This window comes from Odocoileus virginianus, chromosome 9, assembly GCF_023699985.2.
Source record: "Odocoileus virginianus isolate 20LAN1187 ecotype Illinois chromosome 9, Ovbor_1.2, whole genome shotgun sequence".
NCBI classification, from domain to species: Eukaryota; Metazoa; Chordata; class Mammalia; order Artiodactyla; family Cervidae; genus Odocoileus; species Odocoileus virginianus.
Genome location: NC_069682.1, coordinates 74224064 through 74237213, shown reverse-complemented (window position 1 = coordinate 74237213; position 13150 = coordinate 74224064). Strand labels below are relative to the sequence as shown.

The 13150-nt window shown below is 51.6% G+C and overlaps 1 protein-coding gene across 5 annotated transcripts in view; it reads left to right on the top strand.

Moving 5' to 3' along the window:
• Nucleotides 1–12850, top strand: part of ATP9A (ATPase phospholipid transporting 9A (putative)) — a 124083-nt gene extending 111233 nt beyond the window's left edge. For 4 of the 5 annotated variants that reach the window (XM_020888914.2, XM_070472763.1, XM_070472762.1 and 1 more), the window contains exons 24-28: nt 2410–2474; nt 3782–3890; nt 4857–4914; nt 6968–7171; nt 8455–12850. In XM_020888914.2, the coding sequence (XP_020744573.2) occupies nt 2410–2474; nt 3782–3890; nt 4857–4914; nt 6968–7171; nt 8455–8591 (573 nt within the window). In that variant the 3' untranslated portion in view covers nt 8592–12850. The remainder of the gene's footprint in view (nt 1–2409; nt 2475–3781; nt 3891–4856; nt 4915–6967; nt 7172–8454) is intronic. The other variant, XR_011489670.1, reaches the window with a different exon arrangement.
• The last annotated feature ends 300 nt before the right edge of the window (nt 12851–13150 follow it).

Here is a 13150-nt window from a genome sequence, read left to right as displayed (position 1 = left end):
CACAGGCTCGTCTGTGCCTTTGCAGGGGAGGGCTGGGGGCGGTTATATTTTCAATATATATTGCACTTATGAGTAAAGGAGCTTTAAAGTGATTTTCATCAGCACAATCAAAACGCTAACAGCTGCTGTGGTTCATCAGACCACATCTGTACTTTTATTTTATGTAAGCTCATCAGTTGGACTGGATAATGTCATGGTTTTAATCACTGGGAGATTAATCAGCTCATTCCCGGGCAAACACACACAGGCTGGCCTGGATGGATTTACTTCTGTAATGCCCGTATGTTACCATAAACATGGATTCAGAAAAAAACAGTTCTAGCGTGAGGAATTGTTCTTTGTGCTATCGAGGGAAAAACAAACAAACCATCCCCCCCTCCCCAGTAAAAAACCCCTTAACCCTGTCCACTGTGCCGAAAGTAACTGGCTGAGAGAGAGTCCCGTTAGAATTGCACTTTGACAGTGGCCTCTGAGATAGATGAAGATAGAGCATTTATTTTCCCCAGTGCTGTTTCCAGGGTGAAGGTGTCGTGGTCAGTCTGGCCCATTTAGAGGAAGAGGTTCCTGACTGATTTGCAAAACTGAGCACCAGGATTCTTGACCTGTTTCTAATCCTCCTTCCTGGGCAGCAGCCTGTGTGAGAAGTCATCTGAAAAGAGGCTTTGACCTTTCAATTCCAAAGTCACAACCAGGGCAGAGCCAGGCTGCCCGTGACCCCAGCCCTCGGTGTCACCTGCATCCTGACCTCTGTACCAAGCCAAGGCCCATGACAGTGATGAGGGGGAGGGGGCTCTGGTTCCACACTCTTTCTAGCCACTAGGCTGGCCCAGCCTTTTCTTCCATTTGTTGTTCAGCCGCTCAGTCGTGTCCGACTCTTTGCGACCCCATGGACTGCAGCACGCAAAACTTCCTTTTCCTTCACCATCTCCTGGAGCTTGCTCAAACTCATGTCCATCGAGTCGGTGATGCCATCCAACCATCTCATCCTCTGTCGTCCCCTTCTCCTTCTGCCCTCAGTCTTTCCCGGCATCAGGGTCTTCTCCAGTGAGTCATCTCTTCCCATCAGATGGCCAAAATACTTCAATGTCAAAGAGCTTCAACGTCAGCATCAGTCCTTCCAGTGAATATTCAGGTTGATTTCCTTTAGGATGGACTGGTTGGATCTCCTTGCTGTCCAGGGGTCTCTCAAGAGTCTTCTCTAGCACCACATTTCAAAAGCATCAATTCTTTGGCACTCAGCCTTCTTTACGGTTCAACTCTCACATCTGTGCATGACTACTGGAAAACCCAGTTTTGACTATATGGGCCTTTGTCAGCAAAGTAATGTCTCTGCTTTTTAATAGGCTGTCTAGGTTTGTCATAGCTTTTCTTCCAAGAAGCAAGCGTCTTTTAATTTCATGGCTGCAGTCACTGTCCGCAGGGATTTTCTTCCATGTTCAGTTTTTTAAATCCTTCAGGCAACAGCTGTCCCTGGCCTCCGGTAGGTTTTATACTAATTAGCTTAGAGGTCACTTTGCTTCTGTTGGGGTCAGTAGATGTTCAGAGAAGGAAGTAACAGAGCATCAAGCCTGGTTTTATCTCCCCAGCCAATTTTTCACTGCTCATATTTTCCAAATCAGGAAGCAGACGTTACAGTAGGGGTTGGTAAATATCTTTATTGCTTTTGTCTGATTGCAAAAGTAGTAGGTTTTGGGCTCTTCGTAAAAATTTCGAAGAAAAGTAGAACATGTAATATGAGAAGTGAAGCCTTCTCTGCGATCCCACCCTCCAGGGTAACTGGTACATATCCTTAGGGTGGAGGATATTTTTCTGTGTCTGTTTCCATGCATATGCCAACTTGTTTATCAGTTGTTCACCTAGAGAGCAGGTGATTTTGAGCCGTTGGGTGTGTGGGCTCTGGAGACAGAACAGGGCTTGAATCCTTGCAGGGCCATTTATCTGCTCACTCTGCCCTTCTATGATGTAGGGGTTATTAGGACTTGATCTCATGGGTGGTTGTGGAGATTCACTGAGATCAGATATAAGGTATTCCCAGGTCCGGCTTGTGTGTAAGTTGGTAAACGTTTAGAGGAGCTGGGAGTGGACCCTGGAGCCAAACCCTCTGACGTGACTCCTGGCTCTGACCCTTATGAGCTGTGCTGTCTCAGGTAGGTCACTGAAACTCTCTGTGCCTTGCTTCCCTCATCTGTAGAATGGGCACCATGGTAACAGCACTTCCTCTGTAGGGTTGCTGTAGGAATTAAATGAGCTAATATACTTAAAGCACTGTAACGGGCAGGTGTGAAATTAGCACTCTGTGAGTGACGCTGTCTTTATGATACAGACATGAGGGCTTTGGTAACGTTTTTGGTACATTTTGGTGACATTTTTGGTATGTTTTGGTGACGTCCTTTTTTCTCCTTGGCACAGGCTGTCTTTTCATCCGTGTTTTACTTCGCCTCCGTCCCCCTCTATCAAGGATTCCTCATCATTGGGTAAGGAAGTCCAGGCAAAGTGTTAATTTTTAATGAGTCACCCCTAAAACGCCACAGAAGAAGGAAGAAGCGTTGTGTTAAAGACGCCTCAGTCCCCAGGTCAAGGCTGGTGCGGCAGTCTGGTTTAGAGCCTTCTTGAATCAATATGACTTTGAACTGATAAGCTCGTAACCAGACTGCAGGGGTAGTCTAGTCTGTCTGTGGTCCCTCTGTACCTGATGCTTGAACACTGCTTGCTACAAGAGCCTGAGGTTATCAGATAATTGGCAACCAGGCAAAACTGAAGTCCCCGAGGCGTCTTAGGAAAAACGGAACGAGGGGAGCAGGAGAGGACTCTTCTTGCCATGGCCGCCTGCAGCGACCGCCTGCGGGTGAGTCTCTGAGGCTGCCAGAGCCTAGCCCTCTTGGGGGCACGTAGCCTTGGCAGAGCTTGTGCTGTGACCTGGGACACTGTCCCTGGGGCATCTGCTGCCATCACGTCCACCCCTGTTCCTGACCTGGAATTTGTGACGTTCCTTGTGACCTTTTCAGAGGATGTGCTGGTCTCTGAGTTACCCGGGGAGGTGGAGTCTGGTTTCCACGCGCCCCAGGTAGGGCCCCTGGTTACCAAGGCAGGAGGCCCAGAGGGGCCGGCTGGTCCCAGGGCCGTCTTACAAAGTACGTCTTGTGCCTTTCAGCCTGAGAGCCGGCCCTGGGGTCCTGCCCGCTTCTCACTGGGGAGAGCGGCCTGCCCTTTGTCAGGCCCTGGAACCGTGGCGGAACGTGCCAGAACAGAGGCAGGGCTTTACGCTGCACATGCCCCCCCGGGACCTGGTCCCCCTTCCCCCTCGGGGGACGTTCGTCTGCTCGCGTCCCCCTCACCTGCGCGGCTCTGGCCACGGGGGCCGCCTCGCTGCTCTTCGCGCAGGACAGACGGACTTCCACCCCTGGCCTCTGCACTCGCGGCGCCTGCCCGGGAGGCTGCTCCCTGGACCCCGGCACGGCCACCCCCGTCCTCTCGTGGGCATCTCGCCCCGTCCCCCTCTCTGCAGCTGCACCATCTCGCCCCGTGTCTTGGTCCCTCTTCCCCGTCATGTTTCCCTCCTCAGCACCCAGCACGGTTTTCTGAGTTTGTTTTTTGACTCCCAGCACGGGAGCTCTCGGAAGGCAGGCGATTTTGCCTGCTTTTCGTCTTGAATGTCCGGGGCTCTGCACCGGCCCTGGCGTGCTCCGGGTGCTCTGTGCGTGGTTGCCGAGCGAAGCGGTGGGAGCTGCCTGCAGAGGCGGGGGCTGGCCGGCTCTTCGCTGAGGGGCGTCTCTTCTCGCAGGTACTCCACTGTCTACACCATGTTCCCCGTCTTCTCTCTGGTCCTGGACAAGGACGTCGAGTCGGAAGTGGCGATGCTGTACCCCGAGCTCTACAAAGACCTGCTCAAGGTTGCAGCCCTGGCCAGCTTCCTCCTCCAGCTCCGGCCAGCTCCCTCCTCCAGCCCCTGCCAGCTCCCTCCTCCAGCCCCTGCCAGCTTCCCCCTCCAGCCCCGGCCAGCTTCCCCCTCCAGCCCCGGCCAGCTTTCCCCTCCAGCCCCGGCCAGCTCCCTCCTCCAGCCCCGGCCAGCTTCCCCCTCCAGCCCCGGCCAGCTTCCTCCTCCAGCCCCGTGCCTACCTCCCCCGCCCCTCCTGGTGCTTTAAATGATAAATTAGCATGTATCTAATGAGGTGTGCTTGCCTTAGGTGGGCAGATGCTTTCTGACTTAGCCCACAAAGCTATTCTATGGCTGGGGTCATGTCTTTATTTTTATGATACAGTCCCTAGACTGTTTCTCACCCCGTCAGCAGAAGGTATTATATAGACTCTACTCAGATTGTCTGAAGACCTCGCCTTTCTGCTTCTTTTAACATGTTTCACACGGACGCTCCACGTCTGATGTGAACACATTTGAACTGATGGCTTTCTTACTTTGAGAGGAAGGTGTGGGGGCTTATCATTTTTCTTAAACTATTCTGTGCACACGCAAAGACTGTTAAACTGTAACACTGATAATGTCAATAGAAAACAAACCTCCTCATACCTTTTTTACAAGCCCCTGACAGTTCTGATCTGTAGCTGCTCCTTGTGCCTCTGGAAATGCTCTTATGTACCCTCCGGAAAAATCTGTGTGTGTGTGTAATGGCATTTTTTTTTGTCCTCAAGGAATTTCTAATAAGGAGCAGCTTTATTTCATCTAAAGTCACTTCTCTTTTAAAAAAACGTCATTTCTCTTAATGTATTTCGATGTGTGTGAGTCACTGTTCTGATGAAAACGGGCAGATTGTCTTGTCTGGCTGGCAGAGGGGCGTCTGAAGGCAGCCGGCGCCCTGGCCGAGCCCCACCCACTGACGCACGCTGTCTCCTCTCTCGTTCAGGGACGGCCACTGTCTTACAAGACGTTCTTGATATGGGTTTTGATCAGCATCTATCAAGGTAAGGATGGGCGAAACTGCCTGTTGTGCTCTGGCCTTGGCCTGAGGGTCAAATTTCCTGTGCCGTTGTCTGTAGAACATGAAGAGAAACAGCTAGAATCTTGAGATAGCAGTCAGGAGCGTGGCATAGTGCCCCCAAAGCCCCCTCTGCAAGTCCTGAGGACTTCATTGTGGGGCCCAGAGTCACACGTGAACTGAGACAAAATCAGAGAAAGTGTTAGACGCTCAGTCGTGTCCCACTGTTTGTGACCCCATGATCTGTAGCCCTCCACGCTCCTCTTTCCATGGGATTTTCCAGGCAAGAACACTGGAGTGGGCCACCCTTTTCCTGGAGATCTTCCCCACCCAGAGATGGAACCTGAGTCTCCTGCATTGCAGGCAGATTCTTTACCTCCTGAACCCCCAGGGAGGCCTAGAGAAAAATGTAGCTAATCAAAGCTTGCTGGGGTGTTGGAGTCATTGTAACGAAAAAAGTACTTGCTTTCTGGGGTGTCCTGATACATTTCTGAGGTCCAGCTCTAGCTTTTGAGCAACATGTTTCCTTCCGCAGCCTCCAGAGAGGGCCCCTCGAACTGCAGAGGCTTTGTAAGACGATTTACTGGAATATGGAAAGGAAATATCAAGCCCTCTTTGTATATACTTTCTCCTCACCCTGTTTAGAATTTCTCTTTATTGGTGTTTTATAATGTATCTGATAGGTTTGTACAGTGGGCCTGCTTGCTCTGTTTGCACGGGTACACATGGATCGTTCACAAATACACATCGTCCAGTAGGGATTCGTGCGTAATGATTTTTACTGATGGGATGCTGTGTAGTTAAAAAGTGTAGAGGCCATTGCATTTGTTGGTGGGAGGCTACACTGTCACTAGAACAGCTTGAAGGGGTCTTTTTGAGAGGTGTGGCAAAGTGACGTGTGTATCTGGGGGAAGAAAGCAAAGCCTGTGTGAAAGTTCATAATAAGAAGCAATGGCGCTTTCCTGCAGCCTCCCCCACCCCCAGCTCCATTGTGATAGACTCACCTGAGTTTCGGGGCTTCACAGTCTCCTGGCCCTGCTCTTAAGCAGTAATCTCAAATAGTTAGTGTGTTTGTTCAACACGAGCCGTCCCGTCAGTTCCAGCAATTCTGGATGAAAACGTACTTCCCTGGACTCTCCCCCACTTGCTTTCTCTTCTCAGCATGAGTGCAGGACTTTGGCAGTGTCTCTTAGCTGCCTCTTACCATTTTGTGCATGTTTTTTGGGGGGGAGGGGGAGGGGTGGAAGGTAGAGGAGACAAAAGGTATCATTTACTGTGGAAACTCTTCTGACGGGCCCAGTTCGGTAGTGTTCAGTATGTTCGCGTTGTTGTGAAACCAGTCTCAGCTTTGAGAACGGAAACTGTGTCTGTCCAGCAGCCAACATTTCCCTCCCTCCCTCCCACAGCTTCTTGGTGATCACTGTCCCACTCTGTGTCTCTCTGAACACCACTGCTTCAGAGCCCTGGTGGAACAGGGATCCCACACTGTGTGTTATTTAGTGGCTGGCCACGCCTGCCATTTCAAATCAAATACAAAACCCTCTGTCTCTTGTTCCTCCCAATCCAGTTACCGTCGTCTTCTGCCTCTTTTCCTTTCTTTCCCATCTGTCTTTCCCTCTCCCTCCCGGTGATCAACTCTCAATTATATTTAAGTCAAAAGGAGTATAGCAAAACTAGGGACTTTCTGGCTGTCCAGTGGTTAAAACTGACGCTTCCAGCGGGTGTGAGTGTGATCCCTGGTTGGGCAACTAAGATCCCACACGCTGCCCAGCGTGGCCAAAAAATCTAAAAGGAAAAAAGAAAGGAACATAGGAAAACTGGGATCTGCTGCCTCTCTTTCAAACCTCCATGAAGGCCCTCTCATTACCCTCCTTGACCAAATGGTGCCTTTCATGTCTAAATGGAGAGAAGAGGGCTCAGACATGGGCAGGCAGGCTGTGTCCGGGGTGGGGAAGGTGGGCATCGGGGCCCAGCAGGGGGGCTGCGGGGGCGGCACGAGCCCCTTCCCACGTGGATTCCCCCCGCTCCCCGCCCCGCAGGGAGCACCATCATGTACGGGGCGCTGCTGCTATTCGAGTCAGAATTCGTGCACATCGTGGCGATCTCCTTCACATCGCTCATCCTCACGGAGCTGCTCATGGTGGCCCTGACCATCCAGACCTGGCACTGGCTGATGACGGTGGCCGAGCTGCTCAGCCTGGCCTGCTACATCGCCTCCCTGGTGTTCCTCCACGAATTCATCGGTAAGAGCCCCGCCCACCCCCAACGCGCACACACATTTAGAGCCTGCCCATCGGGTTCAGGGGCCTCAACGTGGGAAGGGAGGCGGGCCCCTCAGCACTCGAGACCTGGGCCCGCTGTCCAGCAGGCCTCCACACTCAGCAGCCCTCCTTGTCTCACGGGTGTCCCGTGGGGCACAGGGCCGTTGGCAGTCGGCCAGCCTCTTAGAACTGAAGCCGGTGGGCTGATCTCAGTGCGGAGTGTGGTCTTTAAACCACGCCCTGTGCCTGCTGGCTTAGCAGGGGATTTGTTTAATGCGAGGACCTGGTGGGCTTTCTCCAGGGAGCTGGTCACCGTGCTGGGCTCCGTGGAGCTGCAGAGGTGGTGAGCCGAGTCAGGCTTGCTAGAGAGGAAGTGACAGTCAGCAGGACTTGACACTGCCATTGGCTCTGGAAGCCCTGCCTTATTGCAAAGTCATCTTCCATCCTGCCTCTTCTTCATCAGCAAACTGCTCCTTAAAAGATTTTGATAAAGCGGCATTCCCATGGAAAGTGAAGTCTTAGGACAGTTGCACACTTGTTTGGAAAGCCTCTCTGAATGGATTTTGTGAGCACTTCAATGCATTTCAATGGCTTGACTCCGGGGAGTCACAGAGGCTTGCCAGACAAGCCTGCCCTCAGGAGCTTCAGTTATTGCTTTAGACGTGGACCTGCCCTGAGACTGGGCAAGCGGCCCATGGGCGGGGCCTTCGGCCTGGCCCTTAGTAGGTGCTCACTCAGTGCCCACTTCATTCCCCCCACTTCTGCTCAAGAGGCAGGGGAGATGCCCCCAGTTCCGCTGGCACTCACTAGCGGTCACTCCTCTCTTGCGAAAGCCACCTAACCTCAGGGATGACTCTCCTCGGCCAGGAGGGGATCGCACAGCAGCCCCCGCCCCCACGGTCACGCTCTTCCTGAGCACGGGTCTCCACCCCCTTGTTCTCCCTCAGACCTGGCTCCGGCTTCTGTGACTGTCCCCGAGATGAAGGCAAAAAGCCGCTCGGAAGCAGAACCGTGTATTTGAGCGTCCCTTTCTGCCAGGTTTAGGAAGAAAAACCTCCAGCTGTCAGATTCCAAATCAAAAACACCTGGAAGGGTGCCCCCCCCCCATAGTTTTCTTTTCCGAGTTGTTGACAGTAGCATGTCACGGACGATCCGGAAGTTGCAGAAGCAGGTCAGAGGGATGGGGGGAGCGTGGCGGTCAGGCTGAGAAGCCGGGTGCTCCCAGCGCCCCCACGCCTGCCCACCCCTGTGCTGTCTGCCCGCAGACGTGTCCTTCATCGCCACGCTGTCCTTCCTGTGGAAAGTGTCCGTCATCACTCTGGTCAGCTGTCTGCCTCTCTACGTCCTCAAGTACCTGCGACGCCGCTTCTCGCCTCCCAGCTACTCGAAGCTCACGTCCTAGGCCGAGCGCGGGAGGGGACCCCGGGCTCCGCTCACACCGAGTGGGGCAGCGTCCAAGCTGCTTCTTGTTGACCACCACCCGGGGACTGTGCGGTTCGGGTGCCCATGGGTGGGCCTGCCGCCCAGGCGCTGGGCTTCCACGGAGAGCCCCGGCCTGGCATACGCGGGAGGCAGGCGCCGGAGGGCCCCCGAGGGCCTGAGCCCCTGGTGATTCACGGAGGACTGAACGTGACTCTGAAACCCCGTGACTCAGCCCAGAGGTTGACACGTGCATCACCGCGCAGGCTTCCTTACAACTTGAATTTCGTTGTCGTGTGCTAAAAGTTTCTGTCTAGTTGAAAACTGTAGAGGGTTTCTCGTTGTTTTAAACCATCCCAACGTCTGTGCACTTTTTATGTCTTTCTGCCCTTAAAAAACTGGTTTCAGATAAAGATAGAGCTCCTGGTGTAGGTTTGGGGGAAAAGACGGGACATTTGGTTAAAAAAGTTAAGCAGACGGTAATCTGAGTTTTGAAACACTAACTATCCTCTCTAAGGCAGCTTGGCTTGTCGAAAAGGCGCTGGATTCCTGATATTACAAAAAAGCCTTGAGAAGGGAGTGAGAGAGGCACGTTATCCTCCCTGCAGCTCAGCATCTGCATCCCCAGCGTTAACGTTAACACCTACCACCTTGTAAAAGAATTTCAAAGGTGTTATCTTGCTTCCTTGGGACCTGGTAACAATTATAAAGCCTGTGGCTATCTGAGGACACCCGGGACTTTTTTCTTTCTCAGCAGGAAATGTGCCACCGGCGGCCCTTCGACCTGCCGACAAGAGCAGCATGACAAGAGCCTCGGCTAATTCTTTCGACAGCGTTGCCCATGTGGCTCAGACCCTCCGAGTCTGAAGTGGAAAGGTCAGGGCCAGGGGCTCTCGACGTCCACAGGAGTCTGTTTCCTGTTAGGAGGAATTGCTGAGGGCGCAGCGACAAAGGTGGACCTGTCTTAGCGTGTTGCGGGTCACCGATGGCAGCTTTAAGTCAGGAGCCTGGGGCAGGGGGAGGCCTGGACTGCAATTCTGCGGTCTGGGCTTGCACTGCCTCTGGATTTCAAGGGAAGCTTGCTGAAAGGCAGCCGCGAGTGGAGATTCCTCTCCCCAACCAGGGTGGGGCCCTTGTGCGACTGTTTCTTATAAAGCTGTGGCTTCTTGTTTCAGAGGAAGAAGAGACTTGGCGAGCGCTGGCCGTGGCCCGGCAAGGCTTTCTTGGGTTCTCAAGTCTCTCCCTCCAGAAGCCACATGTGCATGCCAGAAGGGTTAGGTTGGTGGATCTGCAAGAGCTGATCGTGCTTGAGATCTTAGATTTGTGATGAATTCTTTCTGACTGCGTCCCCTCCAGCTCTTGGGCCTGCCTGGTTCTTGTTGTGCTTCAGAGGTGTAAGTTATGGCCACCCCACCACGGGTAAGCCTGCTCTTAGATTGCTGGGGACACCAGGTCCTTGCCTTTGAACTGCTTGATACACTGATGTATTTCCGTTGCCCTCTTAAAACTTTATAGAATGACAGTAAGTTGCAGGCATTGCTAAATTGGCTATGACATCACTTCTATTTTTGTTTTCAAGATTCTGCAGTTTTGCGAGATTTTTCCCATTCTGTCCCAGCCATTTCTACCCCACAGGAAATAATGTTGCATTAAATGAACGGTTATTTAGGAAGAAGATCTTGCTCCAAAACTTTGAGAAAGGATGAGCCAGTCTGATGTCTTTGCTGGGTGATTTTCTGTGGTTTCAGAGGAGGGGCGGGAGGAAGGTGTGCTCAGCGTTTTTGCACCTGTCTATCTGCCTGGAAGTCAGGCCTGTTGACCCAGAAGTCTCAAGGTACTTCTCCCCCTTCCCAAGCCCTGACCTTGACCTTGTTCACAGACAGGTGATGGCTTCCACGGGAAGGTCTCCTGGAACCCTCAGTAGGAAATGCTTAGATTAACAGCAGAGATGGGGAATGAAGATGGTCTCTTTGGATTTTTCTTTATTTCCCAACTTTGATTGAGGTGCTTGAGTTGACTAAACTAAACTCTTTACTGGCATCTGAGAGGGAGGAAGGGTCGCAGGGGAGTGGAGGAAGCCCTGTCCAGAGGTCGCACGTGCCCCTTCGTGCCATCCACAAACCCTCTCGTTCTGTCTCTTGACCACACCCCGGTGGAGGCAGCCAAGAGCTGGAGGATCCAGCGTGCGAGTGGAGACCGGAGACCGTGGCCACCTCGGAGAGCCACCCCACCAGCAGGCAGCCTGTTCCCACCGCCCGCAGCAGTGCCGAGTGTCTAGGAAAATGCTGGAGACCTGCGGGGTGGGAGCCATGAGTCAGCTGAGGGTACTGGACCCTGACCTGCACACCTCAGATGTAATCCTGTAGGGCGGCGCACACGGGCGCTTCCGGCTTGGCATCACTGCGAGCAGAAGACAGGGACACAAACAAAGCCCCCCGTTTTACAGGAAGCTCCTGAGTTCATAAACCTTAAGCATAAGATTCTGTTCACCACCTGGGAAGGAATTTAGGAAGCACCGTTGACAGCTTGGAGGTCCCCTCACCTTGGAACTCAGTGGCCCCGAGTCTCCCACAGCCAGTTTGATTGGAAGCCGGAGGACCCCGCGCCCCCCCCCCCCCCCGCACACGGGCACAGTGCTGTTTAAATACTTTCCTTCAAAGTTCAAAAAAAATGACACCTCCTCCTGCCCTTCAACAACACTAGGTATTTCTTTTGTTACTTGATGGTTATTTTTCTTGCATTTTTTGGTGATGGTGCTGTGTGTAGGCAGGTGAGCAGTCCCTTAGCTGTGTCTTTTCCCTCCTCCGTTCCTCCCTCCCTTTCTCTAGGAGAATGACAGACAAGCTTCTCCAGCTTGAGTGACTTCCTGCCTCCGCCTGCCTTGATGCCCATTTTGAGAGCATGCCTGTGCACGTGTGTGTTGCCAGTGGTGCTTGGAGAGGCTGGTCACGCTGACTTGGGCTGCTTGGGTCAAAGGACTTTTCCCCGGAAGCAAAGAAGGGCATCCCAGGGAGCACCTCGACTTTGGAGCAGGACCCTCTGTTTCCATCCACCTGGAGCTGGGAGGCCCAGAGCTGAGTTTCCTCCTACTTTACTGTATCCAGATCCCAGACTGACTTTCCTAGCAGAACCCTTTTTTGTAGCAGTGGTGTTAAATACCAACGTCTGCTTACCCTTTTCCCCGTATGGTTTCCGCTGAAAATTTAGACTATACTGACAATACTTTCGAATGTATTTTGAGCTTTTGTGCTCATTGGGAATTGACACAATCATGCCTAGTTTTCTTTCTCCAGACTTTTGCTTTCATACTTTGTTTTGTTTTTCCTAGGGTGGGGATGGAAACGCCCTTGCGTGTTTATGGGGCAGCATTTTAAACCTCCGTCAAAATTGCAAAGGGGACCTATATATTCTTCTGCTCCATCCTTTTTAAGGCCAGCACCCATCAGCCATTTTTATCTTTGACCTTTTTTGAGTGTTTGGAATGTGTGTGTGTGTGTGTGAGCGTGTATGATGTCACCTCAAGTGTTCCAAAGATGTACTGTGTTAAAATCTTGTCATTCACGGTTTTCTTTTTCATTAAGAAATATTCAAGGAGCTTTGCAAAGGCAACAGACTTTATTTCTCTCACCCTCTTTTAACATAAAGCCCTTTTTTTTGTCATTTATATATACTTAGGAAATATTTCCATGAATTATGTCCATTCTATCTTAGAAAAATGTGTATATGTTATGCTTTTGTACGAAGCCTGGAAGCACGTGAGCGCGTGGCAGTACCTGGGGATTTGCAGTGTCTTCTCCGGCCAGCGCCTTGCTCCAGGGAATCTGGGCTTCTCTGTCATGGTGTGGCTGGAGGCGCTGTCTGCTGGTGTTGCTGGGCAATGTCAGTGAATATTGTGTGTGTTGGGGGCTAGCTGGGGAGGGGGCATGGTATTGCCCCCCAAAAAAATTGTGGCTCATTTATTATTTTGTCGCAATGGGGCTGACTGAATTCCTCTAGGACTCCTTGACTTCCTCATTAGTAGATTATCTGTAATCCTCATGGCAAATATTCACCAGGACAGCGTTTTTTTTGATTAGAGAGAAGCTCTGGTACAGAACTTGAGTTTAGCAGGAACTCCCAGATGATTTAAATTCTTGATCCCGCGATGACACACATGTGATCCTGCGTGATTCTGAGTGGTTCTGTTTTCGTTGTCTGCCAGCGTGGCCCGTTGCTGTTGCCCAATAAAGCTTGTGTACTTTATGCCTTCGGGGAGCATCTTAATTTGTGCGGAAACATGAAATTCTGGTGTCAGAATGAGAGCGTTTTATGATAATGCTCATATTTTGTGTGTGTCTTCTGGTACATAAAAAGTAAAGAGCTTTTTCTCTGGGTAAAGAAGTATTTCAGTATCAGCAAAAACCCCCACAAATCCATACATTATTTATTATTGTGTACTGTTGCCTATTCCAAACATGTTAGAACTTCAAAAAATGATGTCTCTAAAAAAAGGCAAACTTTTTTCTGATTCATATCTTATTTATATCCACAGTCTTTGATTGC